The sequence below is a fragment of the Aspergillus brunneoviolaceus genome, assembly GCF_003184695.1.
Source record: "Aspergillus brunneoviolaceus CBS 621.78 unplaced genomic scaffold BO95scaffold_4, whole genome shotgun sequence".
In the NCBI taxonomy this organism is placed as follows: Eukaryota; Fungi; Ascomycota; class Eurotiomycetes; order Eurotiales; family Aspergillaceae; genus Aspergillus; species Aspergillus brunneoviolaceus.
Genome location: NW_020290734.1, coordinates 576,799 through 599,588, shown reverse-complemented (window position 1 = coordinate 599,588; position 22,790 = coordinate 576,799). Strand labels below are relative to the sequence as shown.

The 22,790-nt window shown below is 52.2% G+C and overlaps 12 protein-coding genes across 12 annotated transcripts; 8 read left to right on the top strand and 4 right to left on the bottom strand.

Moving 5' to 3' along the window:
• Nucleotides 1–926: 926 nt before the first annotated feature.
• BO95DRAFT_510719 (sterol desaturase family protein) lies at nucleotides 927–2,421 on the bottom strand. Its single transcript, XM_025591375.1, has 2 exons — nucleotides 1,750–2,421; nucleotides 927–1,704 (listed from the first exon to the last, which is right to left on the bottom strand). Exons 1-2 carry the CDS (start codon nucleotides 2,098–2,100, stop codon nucleotides 1,330–1,332), a joined length of 726 nt encoding a protein of 241 aa, XP_025447196.1. The 5' UTR covers nucleotides 2,101–2,421; the 3' UTR covers nucleotides 927–1,329.
• Nucleotides 2,422–2,527: 106 nt separating this feature from the next.
• BO95DRAFT_404212 (acyl-CoA desaturase) lies at nucleotides 2,528–3,469 on the top strand (the record flags this gene model as incomplete). Its single annotated transcript, XM_025583950.1, has 2 exons — nucleotides 2,528–2,699; nucleotides 2,763–3,469. 2 exons carry the CDS (start codon nucleotides 2,528–2,530, stop codon nucleotides 3,467–3,469), a joined length of 879 nt encoding a protein of 292 aa, XP_025447195.1.
• A 260-nt stretch (nucleotides 3,470–3,729) lies between these two features.
• On the bottom strand, nucleotides 3,730–5,268 carry BO95DRAFT_459153 (tannase and feruloyl esterase; the record flags this gene model as incomplete). The annotated part of the gene is made up of 3 exons (XM_025588629.1): nucleotides 3,730–3,976; nucleotides 4,045–4,757; nucleotides 4,795–5,268. The coding sequence occupies 3 exons, from the start codon at nucleotides 5,266–5,268 to the stop codon at nucleotides 3,730–3,732; spliced, it is 1,434 nt and encodes a 477-aa protein (XP_025447194.1).
• Nucleotides 5,269–6,092: 824 nt separating this feature from the next.
• BO95DRAFT_498233 (multicopper oxidase) lies at nucleotides 6,093–8,477 on the top strand (the record flags this gene model as incomplete). The annotated part of the gene is made up of 5 exons (XM_025590918.1): nucleotides 6,093–6,123; nucleotides 6,501–7,364; nucleotides 7,446–7,509; nucleotides 7,592–7,931; nucleotides 7,991–8,477. 5 exons carry the CDS (start codon nucleotides 6,093–6,095, stop codon nucleotides 8,315–8,317), a joined length of 1,626 nt encoding a protein of 541 aa, XP_025447193.1. The 3' UTR covers nucleotides 8,318–8,477.
• A 181-nt stretch (nucleotides 8,478–8,658) lies between these two features.
• Nucleotides 8,659–9,424, bottom strand: BO95DRAFT_449470 (uncharacterized protein; the record flags this gene model as incomplete). Its single annotated transcript, XM_025587951.1, has 3 exons — nucleotides 8,659–9,105; nucleotides 9,142–9,287; nucleotides 9,340–9,424. The coding sequence occupies 3 exons, from the start codon at nucleotides 9,422–9,424 to the stop codon at nucleotides 8,659–8,661; spliced, it is 678 nt and encodes a 225-aa protein (XP_025447192.1).
• A 1,530-nt stretch (nucleotides 9,425–10,954) lies between these two features.
• On the top strand, nucleotides 10,955–11,744 carry BO95DRAFT_438450 (DUF952 domain-containing protein). The gene is made up of 2 exons (XM_025585520.1): nucleotides 10,955–11,343; nucleotides 11,447–11,744. The coding sequence occupies exons 1-2, from the start codon at nucleotides 11,061–11,063 to the stop codon at nucleotides 11,563–11,565; spliced, it is 402 nt and encodes a 133-aa protein (XP_025447191.1). The 5' UTR covers nucleotides 10,955–11,060; the 3' UTR covers nucleotides 11,566–11,744.
• Nucleotides 11,745–12,077: 333 nt separating this feature from the next.
• On the top strand, nucleotides 12,078–12,796 carry BO95DRAFT_438449 (uncharacterized protein). The gene has a single exon (XM_025585519.1). It carries the CDS (start codon nucleotides 12,281–12,283, stop codon nucleotides 12,731–12,733), a length of 453 nt encoding a protein of 150 aa, XP_025447190.1. The 5' UTR covers nucleotides 12,078–12,280; the 3' UTR covers nucleotides 12,734–12,796.
• Nucleotides 12,797–13,534: 738 nt separating this feature from the next.
• On the top strand, nucleotides 13,535–15,021 carry BO95DRAFT_379789 (FAD/NAD(P)-binding domain-containing protein). The gene is made up of 5 exons (XM_025583327.1): nucleotides 13,535–13,658; nucleotides 13,737–13,787; nucleotides 13,849–14,196; nucleotides 14,248–14,593; nucleotides 14,648–15,021. The coding sequence occupies exons 2-5, from the start codon at nucleotides 13,748–13,750 to the stop codon at nucleotides 15,003–15,005; spliced, it is 1,092 nt and encodes a 363-aa protein (XP_025447189.1). The 5' UTR covers nucleotides 13,535–13,658; nucleotides 13,737–13,747; the 3' UTR covers nucleotides 15,006–15,021.
• A 136-nt stretch (nucleotides 15,022–15,157) lies between these two features.
• Nucleotides 15,158–16,367, bottom strand: BO95DRAFT_438447 (endonuclease/exonuclease/phosphatase family protein). The gene has a single exon (XM_025585518.1). It carries the CDS (start codon nucleotides 16,306–16,308, stop codon nucleotides 15,283–15,285), a length of 1,026 nt encoding a protein of 341 aa, XP_025447188.1. The 5' UTR covers nucleotides 16,309–16,367; the 3' UTR covers nucleotides 15,158–15,282.
• Nucleotides 16,368–16,833: 466 nt separating this feature from the next.
• BO95DRAFT_159393 (carbohydrate binding domain-containing protein) lies at nucleotides 16,834–18,388 on the top strand. The gene is made up of 2 exons (XM_025580717.1): nucleotides 16,834–17,256; nucleotides 17,309–18,388. The coding sequence occupies exons 1-2, from the start codon at nucleotides 17,030–17,032 to the stop codon at nucleotides 18,231–18,233; spliced, it is 1,152 nt and encodes a 383-aa protein (XP_025447187.1). The 5' UTR covers nucleotides 16,834–17,029; the 3' UTR covers nucleotides 18,234–18,388.
• A 268-nt stretch (nucleotides 18,389–18,656) lies between these two features.
• BO95DRAFT_498214 (uncharacterized protein) lies at nucleotides 18,657–19,448 on the top strand (the record flags this gene model as incomplete). The annotated part of the gene is made up of 1 exon (XM_025590917.1): nucleotides 18,657–19,448. A coding segment is annotated over one exon (645 nt), but the record flags the coding sequence as incomplete, so codon positions are not given.
• Nucleotides 19,449–20,792: 1,344 nt separating this feature from the next.
• Nucleotides 20,793–22,365, top strand: BO95DRAFT_459143 (putative MFS transporter; the record flags this gene model as incomplete). Its single annotated transcript, XM_025588628.1, has 4 exons — nucleotides 20,793–21,133; nucleotides 21,256–21,756; nucleotides 21,815–21,956; nucleotides 22,015–22,365. The coding sequence occupies 4 exons, from the start codon at nucleotides 20,793–20,795 to the stop codon at nucleotides 22,363–22,365; spliced, it is 1,335 nt and encodes a 444-aa protein (XP_025447185.1).
• Between the last annotated feature and the right edge of the window lie 425 nt (nucleotides 22,366–22,790).

Here is a 22,790-nt window from a genome sequence, read left to right as displayed (position 1 = left end):
GGCCGCACCCAACGTGTTGGCAACAGACTGTCTCATAGAGTGGTATGCGACTAGGATGTCCGGCACTTCATCGTCTTTGAAAGCTGGGGCGGAATCCCATTCTCCCCGAGCCGACTTGGTTTGGGCATAGACGTCCCAGACGGCACGGGCCAGTTCCCACGACGACATCCACCCACCATCGTAGCCGTTGAAAACCGCTTGAGCCGAGTCAACACTTTGGCGAAGGTTATTCATGCCGGCAATCACCATGGGGGCATCCTTTGCTGAGGCTGGATGTACGACGGCGCAAATCCAGGTGAGGAAGCAGAGCCACCGAGCCGAGGCCGTAATGTACATGATGGTTGTCGTTCGTCTGTTCTGTGGATGTTTTCTGGAGTCGGTGAGCGTTGGGAGCTCAAGTTACAGCAGTCAATTGGGAGGCAAAGATGCTTAAGTTTCGCTAGGCGCATGGGCTGCAGTGGCTTGGCCACCAATCATATTTATACCTCCAGCTTATATGCGCGTGCCAGCACAACGGAAGGGCTTGACGGCTCTACATCGTATCCCGTGTCTGCATACATGCCTCTTTAACTAGTTAATGTGTGCTCCGTTGCGTCAGTGAAGGTCTGCCACTGATTCATCCGCCCCCTTGTTCCACTCCTTACTGCTCATCGAGATGAATTCCTTCAGGAGATCATTACCATGCCAATGAGAACCCAGAAACTGGCTCTAGCGCGCGATCTGGTCTCTGATCCAACCTATAGGAGGTCCCCAAAGTTTGTCCCGATGAGGTGGTTTGACATATCACATCGCATGCGTAAATGAGTCACACATCCGATCGATCACACACACATTCCTCTCTTTGCATTGACATTCAACAATCTATCCCAAACATGCAGAAGGTCAGTGTAGCATTCTCCTCCGGAGTAGATATCTTCCCATTGCCAGTTTGACTTCTGACACCAGCCGTTCAATCGACCCAAGGAGATTCATGACTCGCACCGCGCAAATCATCAAGCCTTGGCTGGAGCCTAAGAGACCCATTCAGGGGGAACTATGTGATCTATCACTTCAATTGAAGCCTATGCCTTTTGAAGGATCCCCACTTGAAACCGAGTCACGACGGTACATATCCGGGTGCATTCAGAGCGTAAGGATGCGTCAGTGGTAACCGTCCATGACGGCCTCGAGCTCACCTCTCCCGCCTCCTCTCCAGGAAAGATATGAAGCTCTTCCGCGAAATACCAATCACGAGTTATGACCACATTGGCAAGGCCCATACATACAATCCCAAACCCGTCGCACTGTTTACGTGCCGAAGGGCGGGGTACAAGACCGTGGCACTACATACTAGCTCCGCTTCGGTTTGCTTGTCGCGCGCGTCCCATGCACCCGATCCATGAGGCCGATCAAGCCGTAGTTGACCGTCATCAGTTCATGGTGCAGATCATGGACCTCGGGCTTCCAGCCGTCTGGGGTCTCCCACAGGCGGTACCCGCTGTGCGCCAGGGCGGCCTTGAGGCCGACGGCGCCGATGAACGCCCACAGGGTCACGACGTGCACGTCGAACAGGCGCGCGGGCCCCACGATGGGCAGGATATTGGTGACGATGTGCTCGACCGGGTGGGCGTACAGGGTCGCCAGCGCGACGGGGGCGTGGAACCGGTGGTGCTGGCGGTGGAACCGCGCGTAGAAGAACCGGTGGTGCAGCAGCCGGTGGCCGTACTAGTAGGTGGTCTCGCGCGCCAGGATACACAGGACTAGGTCCACCAGGAACTCGCGGAGGGGAGGCAGGGTCGCCGGCACGCGGTAGCCCAGGTCGGGCCGCCCGAGGACGAGGTGGACCGCCACTAGCTGCAGGGCGTGCAGCGTGGTACTGAGCAGTTGGTTCCCCAGGGAGCCCAGCAGGGCATCGCGGATGATGAGCTTGCGAAGGGGCTGCTTGTGCGCCGGTTGGATCTTGTATTGTTGGATAGACGGCCAGGCCAGCAGGTCGAACACGGTGAATATGCCGGCTGGAAGCCAGAAGGTGAGGACTTGGGTCGCGAGCATGCCTACCAGCTCGATCCACGGGGACGGGTGTTTGTGGACTAGCATTGTCCAGCGCGTGGCGATGTCCATGGTTGCTGATGGCTTTCTTGGCTTTGGTAGAACGCTCGGCGAGAGGTTCGTGAGAAGATGCTGTATGGATTGGGAGGATCGGAGATGTTAGAAATAGCAGACCGTGCAATCCCCTCTGTAGGGTGACAGGGTGCCAGGACCAGAATTGTGCTGTAGACGACGGAGTGATCCTTGTGGTCACTGGACACAGAGATAGAGCTTTCACCCTTGCATAGGGGCCTCAGTCGATCAGGGGGGGCACATATGTGGATCTGAAACCGAGGGTCAAATGCCGGCGGGACTTGTCCCTTGTCTGGGGTTCTAGACATGACTCCTCAGCTGGAGAGCTTTGTTATGACAGGGCGTCCGTCCTCCCACTCGCCTATTCCAGCTATTCACTCGCATTGTTAGTACTGCATCCCATCATTGACCTCGAGGTCTTCATACCATGGGTTCTCGTCCCAAGACGTGGTGGAAGCAAGTGCACCTCCGCTACGCGGCAGCCAACCTAGGGCTGCCATTATACGTGGCCTACCATGCGCCCAGTACATCATTACAGTGGAAAACCTGTGTGTGGACGTTGATTTACGCCTTCATGACAGGGCTAAGTATCACCGCTGGTCCGTCCTCCCCAACCCGCCTCCGAGAAACAAACCGCCACTAACACCCAAGAACAAAATCAGGATACCACCGCCTCTGGACCCATCAAGCGTACAAAGCCTGCCTTCCACTCCGCATCGTCCTCGCAGCCCTCGGTGCCGGCGCCCTCCAGCTCCCCATCCGCGTCTGGGCCGCCGACCACCGCGCCCACCATCGCTTCACCGACACCGACCGCGACCCTTATAACGCCAAACGCGGTCTCTTCTACACGCACATCGGCTGGATCCTCACCTACAACCCCGACAGGTTCGGTCATAAGACTGAAGGAGTAGACCTGAGCGACCTCGACCGCGACCCCGTGGTAGTCTGGCAGCGGCGCACCTATTACCCGCTGGCGGGGCTGATGGGCTTCCTGCTGCCAGCTGCCGTGGCCGGCATGCTTTGGGGCGACTGGCAGGGTGGATTCCTGTACGCGGGGTGTCTGCGGGTGGTGCTCGTGTGGCATGTCTCGTATTGCATAAACTCGCTGGCCCATTGGATCGGGGAGCAGTCGTACTCGACACGCAACTCCGCAAGGGACTGTGCGCTGCTGGCGGTGGTCACCCTCGGCGAGGGGTATCATAACTACCATCATGCGTTCCCCGGGGATTATCGGAATGGGGTTCGACGCACGGATTTGGACGTTACCAAGTGGTGGATTTGGGCCTGGGAGCGCGTAGGCTTGGCTTGGGATGTGAGGAGGTGTACTGGGTGGAAGGCTAGAGGTGGTGGCTTGGGGAAAGGTGAGTAAGAGCTTAAGAGGAAGGCTTTCCGAGGAGACAGGGATGGGGAGGAAACTGTTGTTGTATGCTTTCGACTATGTGTAGATCTTGTCAAGGAAAAATCCATTGAAAGTATGTTCTTAATCATGTACGCCAGAATTCGGTCTTGTCCTCCCGGAGAAGATATCTGGAAAAGCTTGTAGATTGAGGATAAAGACACCGTAAAGCCTTGGAAACTGTACATTATGCCATACGGCTTGAACAAGGGAGTGGTCCGTTGCTGCGCAGATCAGAAAACCGGCATCTTGAAGGCATCGAGTTCGTATTTCCAGGTATCAAGAGACTCTTGGTCATAGACGCACTGGAACTGGGTACCGTTGTTGGTCCAGTATGGACGAAGAGGCCAACCACAGATTTGCTGCTGAGCACCAGTAGACTGCACAGTCCCATTAAGTGTCTTGGGCTCGATTCCCTTCTCGACCCAATCAATTAGGGTGGCTAAGGTAGTCTCCGGCCACGGAGCGTTGGGTTGAAGGCTGTTCATACCGCAGTGAGCGCCTCCAGGAATTAGGAACAGACGGTACCAATCATTCAGTTCGGCAACACCTGGTTGTAGGAGAGATCGGGGTACATGATGCTTCGGACCGACTCATAGTAACGGACTGAGCCAGAGGTTGGAACCTGGGGGTCGGACTCGCCGTGGTAGTGAAGAACTTTGCCCCCGGCGTTGTGCCAGACTGAAAGGTCAGGCCAGGTGGTCTCGAGGGAATCGTAGTATTTCTGGAAGCCAGTGGCAATCCAGTCACGGAAGGTATCCCTTGTCACGCCTTGAAAGCTAGAAAGAGCTGAACCGTTGGTCAACGAATTCAGCCCAATTTCAACCCACTGGGCGGACTGCTCAACGAAGTATGCACCATACTCCCCGGTGGTCTCGTTATAGGAAGTGACAGCAGCTTGAAAAGAAGCTGTAAGCTGATAGGACATGTAAATGCGTCGGCCAAGGTTGTCATGTGCACCATTGAGGATCTCCCGAGCGACAGCCACACCCTCTGCAGTCACGGTTCCATTTTGAGCTGGGATATAAGGCATGAAATTGGGGATCTCGGTCGATGAGCCACAGCTATAGGCTTCACCGATGGTCGAATTCAAGTTGAAATGCAGCTTACACAGATCCGTGCGAGCGACCACCCCGTCTACCCGGCCGTCCAGATGATCACAGGCATCGGTGGTGAGGGTGACAATCTTCTCCAACTCACAATATGGCAGGTAGTAGTCGAGCTGGTACTCGACAAATTGAGACCACAGATGCTGAATCTGCTGGGAAAGAGAAGTGCATGCCTGGGGCTCCAATGACGGCACCGTCTAGATCAGCTCCGATCTGGGCCTGGCTCCAGCCCTCGCGGTCTCCCTCGGAGCAACCATCGTAGTAGGACCAAAGCTTGGTGTCTGACATGTTGTAGAAGGACTTTGTGAGTTCCTTGCCGATCCGACTAAGCTCATCGATGGCCTTATAACCAAACATATAGACAGTGTCCCAATTGACCTCGCCGTCGCCATTCAACCAGACTTCCCAGGAGCTAACATCAAAGCCACCAAATCCACCGTCCGTGGTACCGGCCACCGCACCCATGTCGATTCCACTAGGGAGAAAGGAATTCTTCTCGGTAATGTTCCATCCTTCGCCGCCAGTCGATACGTAGCGGTTTTTGAAATCGGCGGGAGCTGGCATCCAATAATTGACATTAGTTCGATCCGGTCCACCATGGGTGTATGCAAAGCTGACATCGCACACCGGGTAGTCAGCATCATCAGTTGACGTGCTAAGCATTGCGGCTGTCACAGACGACTCATCGATATTGGTACCGAGTAATGTATCATGGCCGGGTAAGTTTGCAGTCACATACTCAACAGTACATACACTCTGAAGAGTAACGGCTTGAATTGTGACCGCGAGGCAAGACAATTCCCACAGAAGTCGAGTCATTTGGTCAGATGAACGGTACGAACATTTAATCCGAGTGGGAAGTGATGGAGCTCAAGGTATGCGGAAAGGCAGATAGCCGTCAGATGCACCCCTGAATATAAATTTTCGACTTGACAACTATCAAGCAAAAATGGTTCCAGCGGCGGTGACTAAATAACTTGCATATATAGATTATCATTCTACCTATACGTACCACTGGAAATGCTGATCTGCAAATTGCAACTTGATACTCTCCACTCAATCTGATTACAAAATCGATGTCGTCGGATTACGTACAAGATAGACCTTAACCTACTCTAGTCTAATATACCTAGCTTGTTATGGGCAAGCGAAAGGTCGATCATCGCCAACAGCGGGTGGCCTCCGGGACTCTGTTTGGAGATGAAGGCCAGAGCCGAATCTTTTACGTGCATGTACTGTTGGTTATTATATACAGTACTGGTTCGCCGGTATTCTAACCTTGGAAACCCCTAATAGGTTCTGTGTATTTGTCTTCTGGCTTAGTCCCCTTGTTCGATGCTCTTTCAATGATTCACCAGTTATATGTAGTTCGCAAGGTCCCCCCTTATCTGGTCTAGCCTCATCTCAGCCCCATGTAGAAACGATCTACTATAAAAGTGGGGGGAGGGCACTTTGAATAGAATCTCCATTGCGGTACTTCATATCTTATGACACATACCAACCCCATAAAGCGCTCAGGTGGGTTGCCGACGTAAGACAAATCCGCGTAGGCACTCCTACATAGACGGGGTTTACATCCCGTTGTAGTTTCTCAAGTTGTCATGGACATCAGACTTAAAGGTTAAGACTTGGACTCAGGCTAAACCGGCCTCAATTGTACCCAGATAGCGCGGTTCCCTCTTATCGCGCGCCGCACGTTATCGTGAACTCGAACCCAGTGCCCTGTATGAGTATATAGCAACCCCATCTGTTTCTAGACAATCTATGTCCGGGTCAAAACATTCTTCATTGTTATATCCGGACATGTATTAGTCTATTCATTCTTTCTCCATCTGTCTGTCTCTTGTCTTTCCTTCCAATTAAACCAGCAATGCGTTGGTCTTCAATTTCAGCAGCTCTACTGCTTGCTGCAAGCACCTTTGTTGGAGGATGCCTCTGTGCCTCAGCTTCCTCAACCGCCTGTGCCGGAAACACACCAGCAACCCGTGACCAATGGTGTGACTTTGACATCCAAAGTGACTACTACACGGAGGCCCCGGACACCGGGGTTCTCCGAGAGTATTGGTTGGTTCTTGGCAATACCACGGCTGCTCCTGATGGCGTCCCTCGCAATGTGTTGACCGTTAATGGCACATCACCAGGACCTACCCTGCACGCTAACTGGGGAGACTGGGTGCGTATCCATGTTTACAATGAACTGGAGAAAAACGGTACCAGTATTCATTGGCACGGAGTTCGTCAGAACCATACCAATCCCCAAGATGGCACCAATTCTATCACACAGTGCCCTGTGCCTCCCGGTGGTTCTATCACCTACGAATGGCGGGCCACTCAATACGGCACTACTTACTACTACTCGCACTTTGCTTTGCAAGCATGGGAGGGTATCTATGGTGGAATCGTCATCAATGGCCCTGCGAGTGCAAATTATGATGTGGATGCTGGAATACTTTATCTCAGTGACTGGTCCCATCCCACCTCCGACGCTCTATACTCCACCGCAGAGACCGATGGAGAGCCAACCTTAGCAACCGGACTAATAAACGCCACCAACATCTGGGTCACGGAGAATAACGAGACCACCGGCTCTCGCTTCAACATGAATGTGACGTCCGGTCAAAGCTACCGCCTTCGTCTGCTTAATGGGGGAATGAGCAATCCTCTCCGTTTCATGATCGATGACCACACTCTCACTGTCGTTTCTACCGACTTCGTGCCCATTGAGCCCTTTAACACGACCTCGCTCTTGGTTGGGGTTGGTGAATTTGAATCCCGAATCGAAACCCAGCATGCCATAGCAGGCGGATCAAGGGTCAGCTAAGGCTAATTCACAATTCAAGGACAACGATATGATGTTATCGTTCACGCAAACAAGCAAATGCAGGGCTCTAACTTCTGGATGCGGTCAATTCTTCAATAATCTTGCGCTGAAATTTCCAACTACGATATTCGAGGTATTTTCCACTATGAAACGCAAGATAGCAAGCTTGAAAACTCCAACCACAACTGCATTCGATTACACAGACAGTTGTGAGGATGAGTCCATGTCCAACCTTGTTCCAATGGTTGCCATTGATGCCGCAGGAGTCAGTTTCAGTAGCCACAATGAGGTCCAGGTTATCAAGAACACTGCCGGCTTATATAAGTGGTACATGGGCCCAACAACCTTCGTGGCCGAGTGGGACAACCCTACTCTTCTACAGATTGAGAATGGAGAAACTTCCTGGACCAATGCCTCCTATGTTGTCCAAGTTGAAGGCAATGGCAAGTGGGTGGTCATCGACATCGAAATGACGATCAATGTCCCTCATCCCATCCATCTGCACGTGCGTGTACTCGCCTGTCTTCCTCAGTTGGTACTTGGATTAACAGCATTGTCTCACAGGGACATGACTTCTTCATTCTCGCCCAAGATACAGGAAGCTACACGTCGAATACCACCTTGAACACCGTCAATCCACCCCGTCGAGATATCGCTATCCTTCCCGCTCTCGGATACCTTGTCATCGCTTTCAAGACCGACAACCCCGGCGCCTGGCTTCTGCACTGCCATATTGGATGGCACCAGTCTGAAGGGTTTGCCATGCAGTTTGTGGAGTGTATCGATCAGCTGAAGCCCATGATTGACGGCGAGTCTCTCGAGAAGAACTGTGCCGCTTGGGAAAGGTATGCAGCCCAGAAGGATATTGTTGAAGACGACTCAGGTGTCTAGCTGAGGAGGGCTTCCAATGTGGGCTAGGAGTGCGTTCGTTTCCATGAGCAGAACCAATCTGTGCCAGTGGCAGAAATTGGACACACCACTTGACCGTCTTCGCGCATGGGTGATATAAATGTCTTATCTCCCTTCAAGCTGGATTTAATCTAACTCTGCCTAAAGATGGAGATATTGCTATTGTCGGCATGGCATCCTAGTAGAATGTGGATATCCTTATCAATCGCAGGAAGAGACATTCTCAAGCCACGGTGCATGTTCTGATTCCAACGGCTATAGATACGAGTGCTTACACTAGTAACTCAAGTCTAGCCAATTCGATTCAAACATCTAGCTAACAATTACTCGAGAATCGAGCAGTCATATAGAACACCGAGGGGCGCGATATAATCCGTGTGCATGTAAGCCAAGTTCAAAGACATGAGCTGACCCACAGTCACATTGTACGCAGTCGCAAAGTTCTGGAGAGTACCATAGGTGAATGTGAAATCCGTCATGGTACAAGCTGTGTTGGCGCAAGTATGGATCTTCACCGTCTCTCCGGTCTGGAGCACGTCATAAATCCCGGGGTTCAGAGCTGCAATATACCCTGTTTGAGCGCCAAAGCTGAGAATGGACTCAGTAGTGATATTGAAGCGTTCGTTGGCGATCTTTTGGATAGTGTCTCCCGGAAGGATAGTGTACACGTGAGGACCGCCGTAGATACAGTCTGATGTCGCGTTGGTGTTGTTCGTGCTGAAACAAGAGTAGTCGTCTGGGAACGTGGCACGGGCCGGAATGCGCAAAGTCTCGTTCACTTAGAGGAAGTTTGGGTCGGCTAGCACATTGAGTCGTGCCAGGTCACAGGCACCAACCCCGTATTTGTTAGCAATCGTGTGGATGGTGTCGTTGGCAGTGACGTTATAGGTGATATTGCTAGCAGTGACAGCGAGGTTCAAGACAGTTCCTGAGCTCGGAAGGACTAGGTTGCCTCATCAGCTGGGGATGCCATTTTAGAAAGACATCAATAATGGAAACCGGACCGTCATAGTTCATAGAAGTTAGAGCAGTGGCTTGGGCTATAAGCATAGGCACCAGCATCATTAGGCTTCTCATAGTTAGACACATGATTTCTGCTATCTCAGGGGTTTCTTTGATGTGTATGAAGACCTTTGTGCTCGTTGTCTACTTAACTTCATTGTTGGCTGTTCCTTAGACGTATTTATACAATCTTTGATAGCAGTCGGACAAGTATCTCGGACTTAATATCTACATTAGGCTAATTGATTTACTTGATCAGCAGTGGTAGTACAGCATTCACCAGAGCTCAACTAATTGTAGCGTTCTTGGCCACCAAAACTTGGTAGCGAAGCGCCATCTGTTTTGTACAAGCTCAATATTACCATACTCCGCTCATCCCACTCCATCCCCACATCCCACTCCCCACATCCAGCATTGACATTTGAATTTAGGTTCTTCCATTTGCTCCTTGACGGAAAGGAAGAGATAATGAAGACCATTCCGTCGGGTGAGCCTACCAAAAATGGAACCTCAACGAGGCCAATAAAGCTATCTCCAATAGAAGCAAGAGGTGATTTCAAAATGTTGCCTTGCCGCGCACTTCATCCCACTCAACAGGTCTCAGTCTTGACTCTACTTGCCCATATTGCTGTAGCTGATAGTGCTAATCTACAATCAGGCCTACCGACCCGCAGCCTCTCGGATTGTGTGACTACAATGAGGAAGAAAATCTGGGAAGTGCATGGAGGTGTGTGCGCAGCTATTATAGCCGGATGGTCTAACCTATCTACTAAGATGTGACCATGAACCACCGGCCACTGACCATCCTGGGCCCTTGCATCGGCGATTAATGGTGCCTTCATAAGCATTGAAGAGGGGAACGTACTGTAGTGTAGTCAACATGCACGGATCGATCCGGTATGAAATCTATACGGCCGCCATGTTAAAATGAACAGAAATTATATTTGTTGATAATACAGAAGCTCGGTTTGATTGGTCAATATAATCATCCTGCAGTGTTCTAATATTTGCTGCAACAATGGCTCAGAAATCCGCCCACTTTTCACATATTTGGCATCATGCGGGCCCTCTAGCTACGTTTGATCTATTGGTATGATTAGCCGGACTGGATTTGTCCTACAGGATATTCGTCCTCAACCAGGCGACCTTTTTCTGTAGGATCAACAACCATTGAATCCGTGGGTGCCAGAGAAAACCGGTAGGAAAGTAAAGAGATGAAATTTCAACTCCGAAAGTACTACAAGCACATTGACATTCAAAGAGCGAAGGGTTATGTTTGATTAATGGGATTATTGAAGTTCACTGCGTCTCTATGGTTGCTGCTCACCTACCTTTGAGAAGCAGAAAATAGAGAAACGGTACCATCATGAAAGTCTCTAAATTGTGTTCCTAAGGGAGTTTTGGGACTAATATCATTCTTTATGGATTGCACAAGCAGAGACACTGAGCCTCTGCTAATCCCAGAACAGCAAGTTCCCCCCATTGGAATCCGTAATTGGCCTAGCCCCTGCACTTCTCACGTGGCGCAAACCAAGCCAAACCGAGCAAACACCGGATAAGCCTGCCGGATACGGATACGGGATATGACGGAGTTCGTCCGGTCTCACCCCTCCTTCCCCACCATCGCGATCGCCCCATTAATTTCTTCTGCATCTGCACTGTCCAAAATCCCATACCCCTCAGAATCTGCACACCAGAGGTTCCAAGCGAGCAACCAGAAAAAATGGCCGACGCACCCCCCTTCTTCATCTACAAGCTCGTCCCCTCGACGGCGCCGGTGCGCGAACCCCTCCCGGACCGGCTCCCCGTCAGCGAGCTCGACAACCAATCCGGCTTCATCCACCTCTCCACCGCCTTCCAGGTTCCCAACACCCTCAAGCTCTTCTTCAAAGACGAGCCCCTCGTCTATGTCCTGCGCATCCGCTACGACCAGGTCGAGCACGACATCAAGTGGGAGAATCCCGAGGGGACGGTGTGCGGGCCCCGCCCGACCGAGGGGTTGTTTCCTGTACGTGCTCTTTGCTTTCATGGAATTTATTACGAATGAGTTGGGGACGGAGAAGGGAAATGATGATTGCTGAAGGGGAATAACGATTGCTAACATGGCACAGCATTTGTATAACGGCCTCAAGCTGGGCAAGGATGAGGTCGAAAGTATATCGATCTGGACGAATGAGGATGGTTGGGATAGGGCGTTGACGCAGGCGAAGCCTTGGTTGTTGTATTGATTACTCGGTTGATTTGTTTGATGGGAGTAGTCGGTGGGCGGATGGGATGAGGTGTAATTATTGCTGTTCTCTGGACGATTGAAGGGGACGGGGTGTAGGGACCAGAGGTCTTTAATGTGGGTAATGTACAGCGGGAAAGTGGAAGAGAGAGAGGATTGTCAGGTCTTTCTTCAAAGGGCTTTTGTTAATGCCTACTGTGTTTCGCATCGCCATCCGGCTGACTGGAATACATGATTCTCCAGTAAAGTACCGCTGTAACCACTTTGGGGAACACGTGCTTACCAGGCAATGGTAAAGAACTGTTATTGGAAGCGAGACTCCAAACTTTGTGGCTACGTAGATCAGGGGAGTGCATTGATCAAGCCGCGCGCGTACGTATGCATGAGGCACGGCGGAGTCGTGCAACTCATGGCGTAAGCGCCCACCCACGTTCTATACTCAAGGGGAATAGGATCATTCGATCGGAGCCTTATCAAAGAAGTTGGATGGTACACGAATTTTTTTTGGAACACATGCAATCTTCTGGAAACGAGCCTGCTTGACAGAAAGTGTTATACTTCAAGATCTATTGATACAACCTGCTGGCGAGGCGGTGTCCGGCATTCCCACAATTGTGTTTGATTACACCTACGCCGGTTTATGCAGTGATTGACCAAGCCAGAGTAAGGTACACCTATCATGTCGTCCAACAAATATCGCCTGTACGTTGCTCTCTATGCCCGCGGAGGCAAGGCTAGAATGCCAGGCAAGGAAGACACGTAAGAATTACAGGCCCTACAACTTCAGCAAGACAGCTGACTCGAACAGATATCACTGGGCCGTACACATCGGACCCAAGAGTCCCACCAAACAGAGGCTTGGAGTCCGCTATCACGCCAAAGAGCGACTCACCGTGAAAGGCAAGTCCGAGTTCATCTTCGAAGAAAGCGAGGTCTCCCCGCAGATGCCACTTGTGCGCATCGCTGTAGCAAAGATCTTGGACCAAGACCGTGCAGTCGAGATTCTCCGCAGTACAGCCACCCGCCAAAATGCCCCAGAATGGAACTGTGTGTCTTGGGTCCAAGAAGCTCTGGGTGCGCTGAATGTCGATTCGCGAGCCCTGGGCACACGGATCCTCGACTGGGAGAGCGTGCGCGATGCAGCGATGGAGTATTGCCCACGGAAGTAGGACCAGCATCGGTTTGATGGGAAGGGGGATCTCGATATGGGTGTTGTTCCCACGTATGACCTGATGGTGGGGAGGGAGCTTGCTGTTTGAGTCTAGCAGGTATCCGAGTGTCACTGGGCAAGCATGTTCGGTTCCTAATGCTGTTGGGAAATGCTCAAGGATGATGCTCGGCACAACTTCATGCTTTCTGTAGATGGATCTCTGGTCGATACGTATGTCTGGGTGATATTGGTCGCTTTATAGAATTAACCACCATCTTTCGTATGCTTCTCAGAGAAGTGACACCTGAGTTGGGAGTACTCGCTTCTGTGTTAGAGGATATCCGAGGCGGAACAAGACTGTGGTGTGCACACTTGTTAAGTATGTACCTCGGCATTTTGAGACAAACTGACAGTCTGGGTATCTGTCCATCCACGGATTGAGGTTCTTCAAGAGCGCGAAGTCTCACTGGAATTGGAACTCCAGTGCCAATACCGTAAACCCGAGCATCTGGAGTTGCGACGGGTAAAGCGCCTCGGGGCTAGCGCTTGTCCAGAAAAGGTAACTCCGAATTGAATTCGCCGAGTGGCACAGAAATACGAGTATGGCCGGACAACCAAGAAAGTCCGGACTGGAGGTATAAAGATCCTAAGTCCGTCTTAGTAGATGCGATCGATGTCAAGGCTTGGGTTCATTCATACTCAAGCGCACACGGCAAACAAGCTGCACCAAAAACAGACATATCCTCAAAAAGCCACTACCCTCGTACATCTTGGTCAAGGTGCTTCGACAATGGTAGCCGTGACGCTGTCATCTACGCTGCGCGAGCAGCATGTGGTAATCCTGGGCGGCGCATACGCGGGTCTCTCGGCAGCCTTGAACCTACTTCGCATCTGTGACGGCACGATAAATTCCTTCGGGAAAGGCGGCAAGGGAGGAAGAGGAGGTCGCGGCAGCGGCGGTGGAGGTGGCCGGGGACGAAGGCTCGGGGACAATGGTCGAAGACAGATGATGGCGCCTCAAGCCCCGCAACGCATGCCCAAAATTACCATCCTCGATCCAAGGGACGGGTTTTGTACGTCCCTCTTTACACAGTCAAGAAATGTAGCAGAAGCCCTGACAGCCGAGTCTCACAGATCACGCAGTCGGTACCCCCATGGCACACACAACAAAAAGCTACATCGAGCACCCGTGGCGGACCTGGGATCAGATCGCGGAGCTGAAAAGACCGTCGGTGTCGATCTTGAAGGGCACGGCGGTGCGAGCGGACCCGGAGACGAAAAGACTCCTCTATCTCTCGTCAGAGTCGAATGGGCAGCAGCAGCAGCATACTCTAGATTATGATATCCTGGTGATAGGCACGGGGTTGCGACGGCCTTGGCCGACTGTGCCGGTTGCTACAACCAAGTCGGAGTACGCGATGCAGGCAGGGAGATATATTGACCGACTGCGGACATGCGATTCGGTGGTGGTAATCGGTGGAGGTAAGTTGACTTCTAGTAGGAAGTTGGCAGGGTTGTGGCTGATGAATCCAGGTGCCGTTGGAATTGAGATGGCAGCTGAGATCAAACACCGTTACCCAACGAAGCAAGTGACCCTGGTGCACTCCCGTTCGGCACTCCTCTCGTCGGAGCCGGTTCCAACCGAGTTTCAATATCAGGTTCTGCAGGTCGCCCAGCTCGGTGGGGTGAACGTGATGCTGAAGAACCGCGTGCTGAGTGTCACGGAAGGACTTGGCAACACAAAAATGATCAAACTCGAGGATGGCAACCATCTCATTGCCGATGAAGTGATTTGGGCAACGTCTTCAGCTGCTCCGGTCACCGAGTTCTTGCCTCGAGAGGCTCTGGATGAGAAGGGATTCGTCAACGTGCTTCCATCGTAAGTGATTACATTGTGATGCGAGATGTTTTGGTATTGACCTGAGCACTATAGAATGCAATTCGCAGCGAGCATCCCCAACAACCAGAACCACTTTGCAGTTGGTGATGTGATCGCAACACCCGGAATTCGACTCGCCAAAACAGCCATCCGCATGGGACGTACGGCAGCCATGAACATTGCCCATATGATAGTATCTGCCGAAAGGGGTCACGGCTTGCAGCCAGACTTGGCCGAGATGCGGGGCCCTAACAAGGGGTTGAGCTTGATAATTGGAGGTTCCGGCGCGGCTTTCGATGAGAAGACAGGAGCTATCTTCTGCGGCCCGGAAGTCAAAAACGTGATCTTTGGTGATGACATGGCACTTCATCGTAAGTATGGCCTTCTTAATTATAAAGGGCCACGATGCTGATTTCTTCACAGGTGCTTTGGGTGCGCTTGGCTTGCCGTTGAACCCATGAGGTTGCATGTCGTGGGAGAGTTAAGGGGATAAGAGAGCGGGCTACAACGGGGGCCATTTCCATAGTGAGAATACACGTGTTTGCAGACCCGACGGGAAATAATCATGCTTGTATATCAATTATCCCAAGATTTCTAGGACTTCAACTTCTTGCGTCGGTAGAGGGGATTCACAGATACGACCCAGAAAAAAAAGACTTCCTACCGGAGCGATTGAGGAGCACCATGATTCAATCTTCGGTCAAGCCGAATGAACAAAGTAAGCCATGATGATCGCTCCAAACCGGTGCTTCTTCGGCAGTCTTGGTCTGTTGGGAGCTGGGCGTATCCAAGTCGCCAACTCGTCTTGGTTCTAGAACCTGGATTGTAGACGCCTTTAACCCCAGGGTCCCCACTCGATCAAGCCGGTTAGGCGGGTACGGTTGCTGCCCATCAACCCCCCATGTGTAACCAGGCTCCTTGGGACGCAAAGACGTCCAGACATCAGTCAAGCCATTGAATTCAAGAAGCTCGTCGTCTTCGTCAAGAACGGGATTGAAATCACCGGCCACAAGCCCACGTCCCGCGGTGCGCAGAAGGGAGGCAACCATAGATATTTGTCGAGGCCGGTGGGATGGCTTGATCGGCAGAGAATCCAGATGGACGTTCACTAGGCGAATTCGTGTCGCAGAAGATGCTTCATCCTCGGGGTGTGAAGGCACAAAGATGTCACAGCAGAGCGCATCTCGACCGAAATAACTTGGAAACCTGACCCTCCATATTGGGCCAGCAACAAGGTTGTGGGTCTCTGGATTAGAAGGTGCTGCGAAGCGTGCTCTGGACAGTAGAGTCACGGTCATAAAGGGTCGATCATTCCACGAGAGATCATCACAATCGCTTGAAAACCAGTACCCACGAATGCGCTCGTCATCCAGAATCTGCTGCAGGGCCGGCCTGGAGACCTCTTGAAGGAAAACGATGTCTACGGGGGGGTCTAACCGGGTGAGATACGTGATAATATCGGTAGCGCGTTCCTGAGCTTGAGAAGAGCCCGCATCGATGTTCCATGTCAGTAACACAAGATTTGATGCGTCGCCCCCGCGGGTTGGTTCTGCATGGTCACTTGAATCGGCATCCGTTGGGGTGGGGATCCACTTTTGGGCAGGGTCGAATTGATACCAAGATTGAAATCTGGGATGCAGGTCCTCTCGATGGGGAAGCGGAGCCTCACGAGTCCAGGATAGTGTATTTGTCTGAGTGCGCGTGTTGAGATCCATAGAGAGAAGACTGTGGTAGGTGAAAGTTTATGTATGTACTGTGTACAGTACTGGTGTAGATGCTGAAGATGTGTGGAGGGGAAAGAAGAGACGAAGGAGTCTCAGGCAGCCAGCCTAGCCCAATGGAGAAGCCCGTGCAGTCGGCCCGCTGTTGTTCCGACTCAGGCTTGCCTTGGTGCCTTGATGTCTGAGAAACATCCCGTCCCTCCGACCCAAATCTCATTGTAGCAACCAACAACCATCGACCCTTCAACTGCTTCAGCTCATCACTTCTTCATTCGCAATATCTCTCTTCACTGATAATCATCTGCTTGTTCTTTAAGGCTTGAACTCCAAGTTCTGTGATTGATAGGATCACCCTCCAATCCCACAATCTCATTCCTCACGTTCAGGGGCAAAGATTTGCTCGCTTAAACTAACCGCTTTTTAAAGCGGACTCGCCGTATTCTTGAAAGACCCCGTAGAACGAACGTGTTTGAACTCATCGAGATAATGCCTTCTTTCAGCCTCAGTGGAGCTCCGGCTTTTACGTATTCGCTCTTTTCGACGGAGCCAGACCCTTGAGCAAAAATTCCTTTATAACCGATGGAGATCCACTCGCTAGCCTTCAATTGACTTTCTCTCTCTGTCCAGTCCATCCCCTCATTCTCTAGTGTTCGGTGCATTATTGGCCTTCACAGACAGTCACTCTTTTCGTACTCTCTCTGCGAACTGATCAGCCATGCGGTCCTTCTCTCCTATTTCTGCTGCAGTGCTTTTGGTGCAGCCATTCCTTGCTGCGGCTGAGACCAGAGTGGTAACGGGGACTACCCAGTCATGCACATGGACTGACAACGCCTTGTCAAATCCTTCATTCGACTCCGGAGTTCTTACTCCCTGGGCTGTCTACAATGGATACGGTACTGCTTCGATTGTCGCCGATGCCTCCGGCGACGGAGGCTACGTCGCGTAGGTGAAGCCTCTCTCGACAATGGGCAACTACTAACGCACAAATGAACAGAGCAATGGTTCCCAGTTCATCCTCATACGCCGTACTATATCAGACCTTGACCGACCTGGTCGCGGGCGATACCTACTCGTTGTCTTTCGACTACAAGATCCAGTCCGCGACAAGGGCAGGAACTTGCAATTTCTACTTCGCCATCGACGGCATCACCGCAGCAAGCCGAATCACGACGACGGTCAATGGATATATTCAATACAGTACTACTGAGACCGATTGGCAGACTCTATCGACTACCTACGTACCCTCGAGCAGCAGCCTAGACATGTACATCCAGGTGATCTGCAGCTCCGGAGTTCGCGGCATTGCGGCTCAGCCGACCATCTACGTCGACAACACGCAATTCTCCAATCCCAACAAAGAAATCGAGATCTGCACGGATGTACCCTATGCCTCCACCATCACGCTTCTTCCCACTCCAACCGTGACTCCCACGTCGACGCCTGTCGTGACTCCTTCGCAGGCCGTGACTTCCAGCGCTAGTGTGATTACGGCAGCATCCTCCAGCGTCATCGCAAGCGCGATCTCCTCGCCCCAGCCGTCCGCTTCTTTGCAGGCATCATCCTCCATAGTGGTGCCATCATCTATCGTGTCGATTCCCGCCGCATCTACCCCCATCATTCCATCGAGCCAAACCGTCTCTACATCCCAGACGCCTCAATTGTCCGCCCCGTCCAATCCCCCAACGACTTCCCCCGCCGCACCTTCGTCCACATTGATCCACTCGAGTTCTGCTGCCGCGCCATTCTCGTCTACTATATTGTCAGTGCCGGGGTCAAGTTCAATCACTCGTTCTGTGACTCCCAGCCCCAGTGCCATCGCATCGCCTTCTAGTGTATTTGAGGACGTCGTGACGATCACAACTACCGTCTATACCACGGAGCTGATTGTCGAGACCAACTGTCCTGTCCTGGAGTACTGAGCCGGCAGTCCTTTGTCCATACATTCTGTTCAAATGAGATCTAAGAATATTTACTACCAGTCATTGTTCCGAGAGCTTCTCAGTCTGAGTTCCTACGATATATTGCCATAGCCCGGACGAAATCACTGTATAAGATCTCCGAGATCCCAAGGTAGATCTGCAATCGGACGGAATAGGATAAATCGAGTAATGGAGAGCCAAGGCTATCGAGTAAAAATTGTCTAAAGCAAAAGCCAGTAGTTTCGGTTTGTCAAGCTACCACGCAACTACAGCAGCAAGATATCAAGCATATCCTTTTCTTCAAATTTATTTAACAATTCCTCAAACCTATCAATTCAAAGCAATCTAGACCACCTTTACACACATATAGATACACAAGCGAGCGACAGCACATTCCCAAGCCCGATCCAACCAACATCCCCCTCAGAGAGGACAATCGAAGTAACAAGCGCAGTACCCCTTGGCATCGAAGACGGTGTCATCCTTGCCGCAGACGCAGTTGGTGCTGTCGGCCTTGGACTGGATGTCCTGGCCGGCGTAGCGCACCTCGACCGAGGTGCAGCGGGTGAGGGTCTTGCTGGTGTCCTGGCCGCAGTACATGTCGACGGTGTAGGGCAGCACGGAGGTGAAGGTCTGCCAGGAGTTGAAGTGTTGCGACATCTCGGAGATGATCTTGCCGTTGGGGTCGGTGACGAAGCCCGTGTGCGAGTGGTAGTTCTGGGTGCCCAGCGTCGGGCCCATGTACATCGAGGCGTCCTCGTTGGCGTAGCCGGCGATGCAGCGCTTGCCGTCGGGCTTGAGGGTGGTGATGGCGGTGGCGGTCGTGGCCAGGGCCGCGAGCACGGTGGTGGTTGCCGTGAGGAAGTGCATTGTGGAAAACTGAAGTCTTTGGGTTCGGGGTGTTTGGACGGTGGGATTGGCTTGGTTTGTGTGGGGTTGAGGTTGGAGAGGAAGAGGAAGAGGAAGCTGGATGATGGGATGAATGAGTTGAGTAGGGGTTCGTCCGCTCTTTATACTTGTGAGTCTCTCTATCATGAGAGACGTACGATGATTGACCTTCCTTATTGAGTAGGAGACGTTTTTCTTGGGCGTGGAGATGTCTCATATTCCTGAATCCTGATATGGAGACGCGAGATGGTGTCTACTACACCAAGGCTTCTCATGAGGAGAGTCAGGGTCCTTCCAGGAGTTTGGCTCTTCAAACGGCGTATAGGCATAGAGCGTGGGGGCGATCTCCACTTCTCGTACCTGCAGCTCAGGTTGGATGCGCTGCGAGTGGGCCATGCATCAAATTAACAATCCGGACTGCATTCGCCGATGGTCTCCCGCAGGCAAGTTGTTGAAGAGCTCTGGCGATTACTAACACTAATCGAGTCTCCGACTCTGAGCTATTGAGCCTCTGGTGAAGAAGTATGCAATCAGCAAAAGGTCTGTCAGAATCGAACCTCCTGCTCTTCGGAACCCTTCCGCCTCCAGCTTAGCTCCTGTTACTGGCTCCAGACAGCCCTATATTAATTCCCTCTATCGTCCCCATATGAAGGTCTCATATACCCGAGAAAATTACCATCATTGAACTAGCTTCACCATCATCTCCATGTACAGAGCGGGGAACAAGCTTCCCTTGCCCTGCAGGAATATTTAGCTTGGGGGCCGAAGGAGTGGGAGAGGCTGTGAGGCTGTGGAAGCGGGTCCTTCAGGGTCCACCCCTCAGCCTTCCGCCGGATACAAGCGCCCGTTTCGCGACCAGGGTCTGAAGGCGTTGAGGGGGATTTCCGGACACTTATAGATCAGGTTCGATTGAGGAAGGCAAACCGAGAGACTCAATTAGGCATCATGCTGATTTAGACTGTTACGGGGCACGTGACGAGCACTATCGCGTGCACAGTCCAGGACAACAGGAAGAATATCCTGCTGTCGTGCGAGCTCAGTGAACTTTGGTCGCATCGTTTTCTGTTTGCTTGTTGACCGATGTACACCGAAGTTCTTATTCTATACCCTAATTCAACGGATGTGATGCCCTGTGACTTAACTTTATGGTTGACTCGCAGTTATTGATGCTGGTCTTGTAGAGAATTAATAGCTCAAAAGTTGCCTGACACAACAGAATGTCTGTACTGTGATCATCATTGCATTGAATGCAGTCTTATTCCAGAGCCACGCAGTCTGTTTCCCAATGCCTTGTATACCCTTGCAACAGCAAAGGTTGAACTTCTGCTCGGAAAAGCCGACTGTGAGGCCGACAATTCGGTTTCGGCTTTGGGTTCCCCCCACTGGACCCGACCCCGAGCTCAAGACCGAGGCCGACCCCGACCCCGAGACGGACATACCTAATTCAGCGCAAACCTCGGATTTATGCAAGGCAGTGACTTTTTCGCATCTTATCGCCGAGCGCATGCCACGCCTGAATAAAGGAGCATCATGCTCACAATTCATCTTTAATCTCAACCACATCTCATTCCCGAGAAAAACAGAAGTCCAATCATGTCTCGGTCGGAAGAGGCTCACCAGCACCATCCGCCACACCATGGGAAAGCCGTGCTAGCCCGTGTCTTGGACGAGATGGGGCTCGTCACCGTCTGGCGGTCCCCGCGCGACGTGAAGCTCCTCTGCGCCCAGCGGTTCGTGCGGCTGTTCGCCTACGGGGCCTCCACGCTGATCCTCGTGTCGTATCTCTCCGCGCTGGCCATCTCGGAGGAACGCATTGGATTATTCATGACCTTGACCTTGGTCGGGGATGTGGTGATTAGTTTCCTGTTGACGTTGTTTGCGGATGCGATGGGGCGGCGGGCGGTCTTGTCGTTGGGGTCGGCCTTGATGGCGGGGAGCGGGGTGGTTTTTGGCCTTGGGGCTGGGTTCTGGGGGTTACTGGCTGCTGCGGTGTTGGGAGTTATCAGTCCGAGGTATGTTGCTCCTCATTTCTGTTTCCTACGTCTGCGATCTATATTTTTCTTTCTACTCTTGCTTGCTACTTATATCGACCGTATCACGTATGTGAGGAGGATCACGCTAACAGAGCTTCCAGCGGCAACGAGATCGGCCCCTTCCGGGCGGTGGAGGAGTCCACGCTTGCGCATCTGACCCCCCACGAGCATCTGAGCGATATTTTTGCTTGGTATTCTCTCCTCGGGTCGGCGGGGACGGCCCTGGGCATGATGTCGTGCGGGTGGGCTATCAAGTTCCTGCAAGTCACGAAAGGGTGTGATTTCATCACCGCCTGCCGGGTCATGTTTTTCGGGTATGCTGCGGTCGGGGTGGTGAAGTTGGTTCTGACCCTCTGCTTGAGTCGAAAGGTTGAGGCGATCCAGGAGGACGACCGTGTAGCGGAGGAGGCGCAGGAATCTGGCGAGACTGAGGCGCTGCTAGGTGATCGTCCACGCGAAGAGTCTCTGCAACAACAGCAGCAGCCGCCGAAGAAGGATAAGCCGTCACTGTTCGCTGCGTTTGATCGTGATCTCCTGAGCCTGGTGCTCAAGTTGTTCCTGCTCTTTGGACTGGACTCGTTTGCTTCGGGACTTGCGTCACTGTACGTTCTCCCCTTTTGAGGCTTCTTGCATTCCGGATAGATGCTAATCTGGCTGCAGTTCCTGGATGACATACTTCTTCAAGCGCAAGTTCTCGCTCCCCGAGAGCGAGCTGGGGTCTATCTTCTTCACCACGTCGATCATTTCCGCCGCGTCAATGATCGTCGCATCTTCCATTGCGAAGCGTATTGGTAATGTCAAGGTCCGTGTCAGCCCGTCCAAATCCTCTTTCAAGATTAGTGAGACTAACTTCCCTGCAGACAATGGTATTCACCCACCTCCCCTCCGCCATCTGTCTCGCCATGATCCCATTCCCCTCCGCCCTTCCCCTGGCGCTGATGTTCCTGATCCTGCGAGCGTGCACGCAGAACATGGATGTGGCTCCGCGGTCGGCCTTCCTGGCCAGCGCCTTGCCGTCGGACAAGCGCACCGCCATCATGGGCGCGGTCAATGTGGTCAAGACCAGTGCGCAAAGTATGGGCCCGCTGATCACCGGCGTGTTGGCTAGCAGGGGGCTGTTTGGGGCCTCGTTCACTGTGGCTGGTGTTCTGAAGGCATGCTATGATATCGGCATGTTGGTTTGCTTTGGTGGGCGGAGTGCGCGGAGGTAGGTGGGGATGGGCTAGAGCACTACCCAAAAGCATTGTTTACAATTGAGGTTTTTTTCATTGGGCCGCACAAGTGCGGTATAGTTTTGGTGAGAGCGAGAATGCTCCTCTCAGCTTCATGCATCTGCCAAGCGAGATCCCGACCAATGCGATGATCTTACGGTCACCCTGCCCGGAGAATATATATTCCCAGTTGGTAGAAAAGCAAGGATCTTCTTTCTATCAGCACCTTGTGCCACCTTATTTTGAGGAAACTCGTATCGGGGATTAGATATCGATGCTGTCACTCTGCGGGGGCGGGGATATTGCTGATAGTATTCCCGCTCCCAGCCAGGGTTCCCTGTGCTTGAGACTAAGTAAGTTTATTGTCCGATGGGATGGCTTCATCTTTGCTCGACCATGGTTCCATTGCTCGCAACCTTATTCTC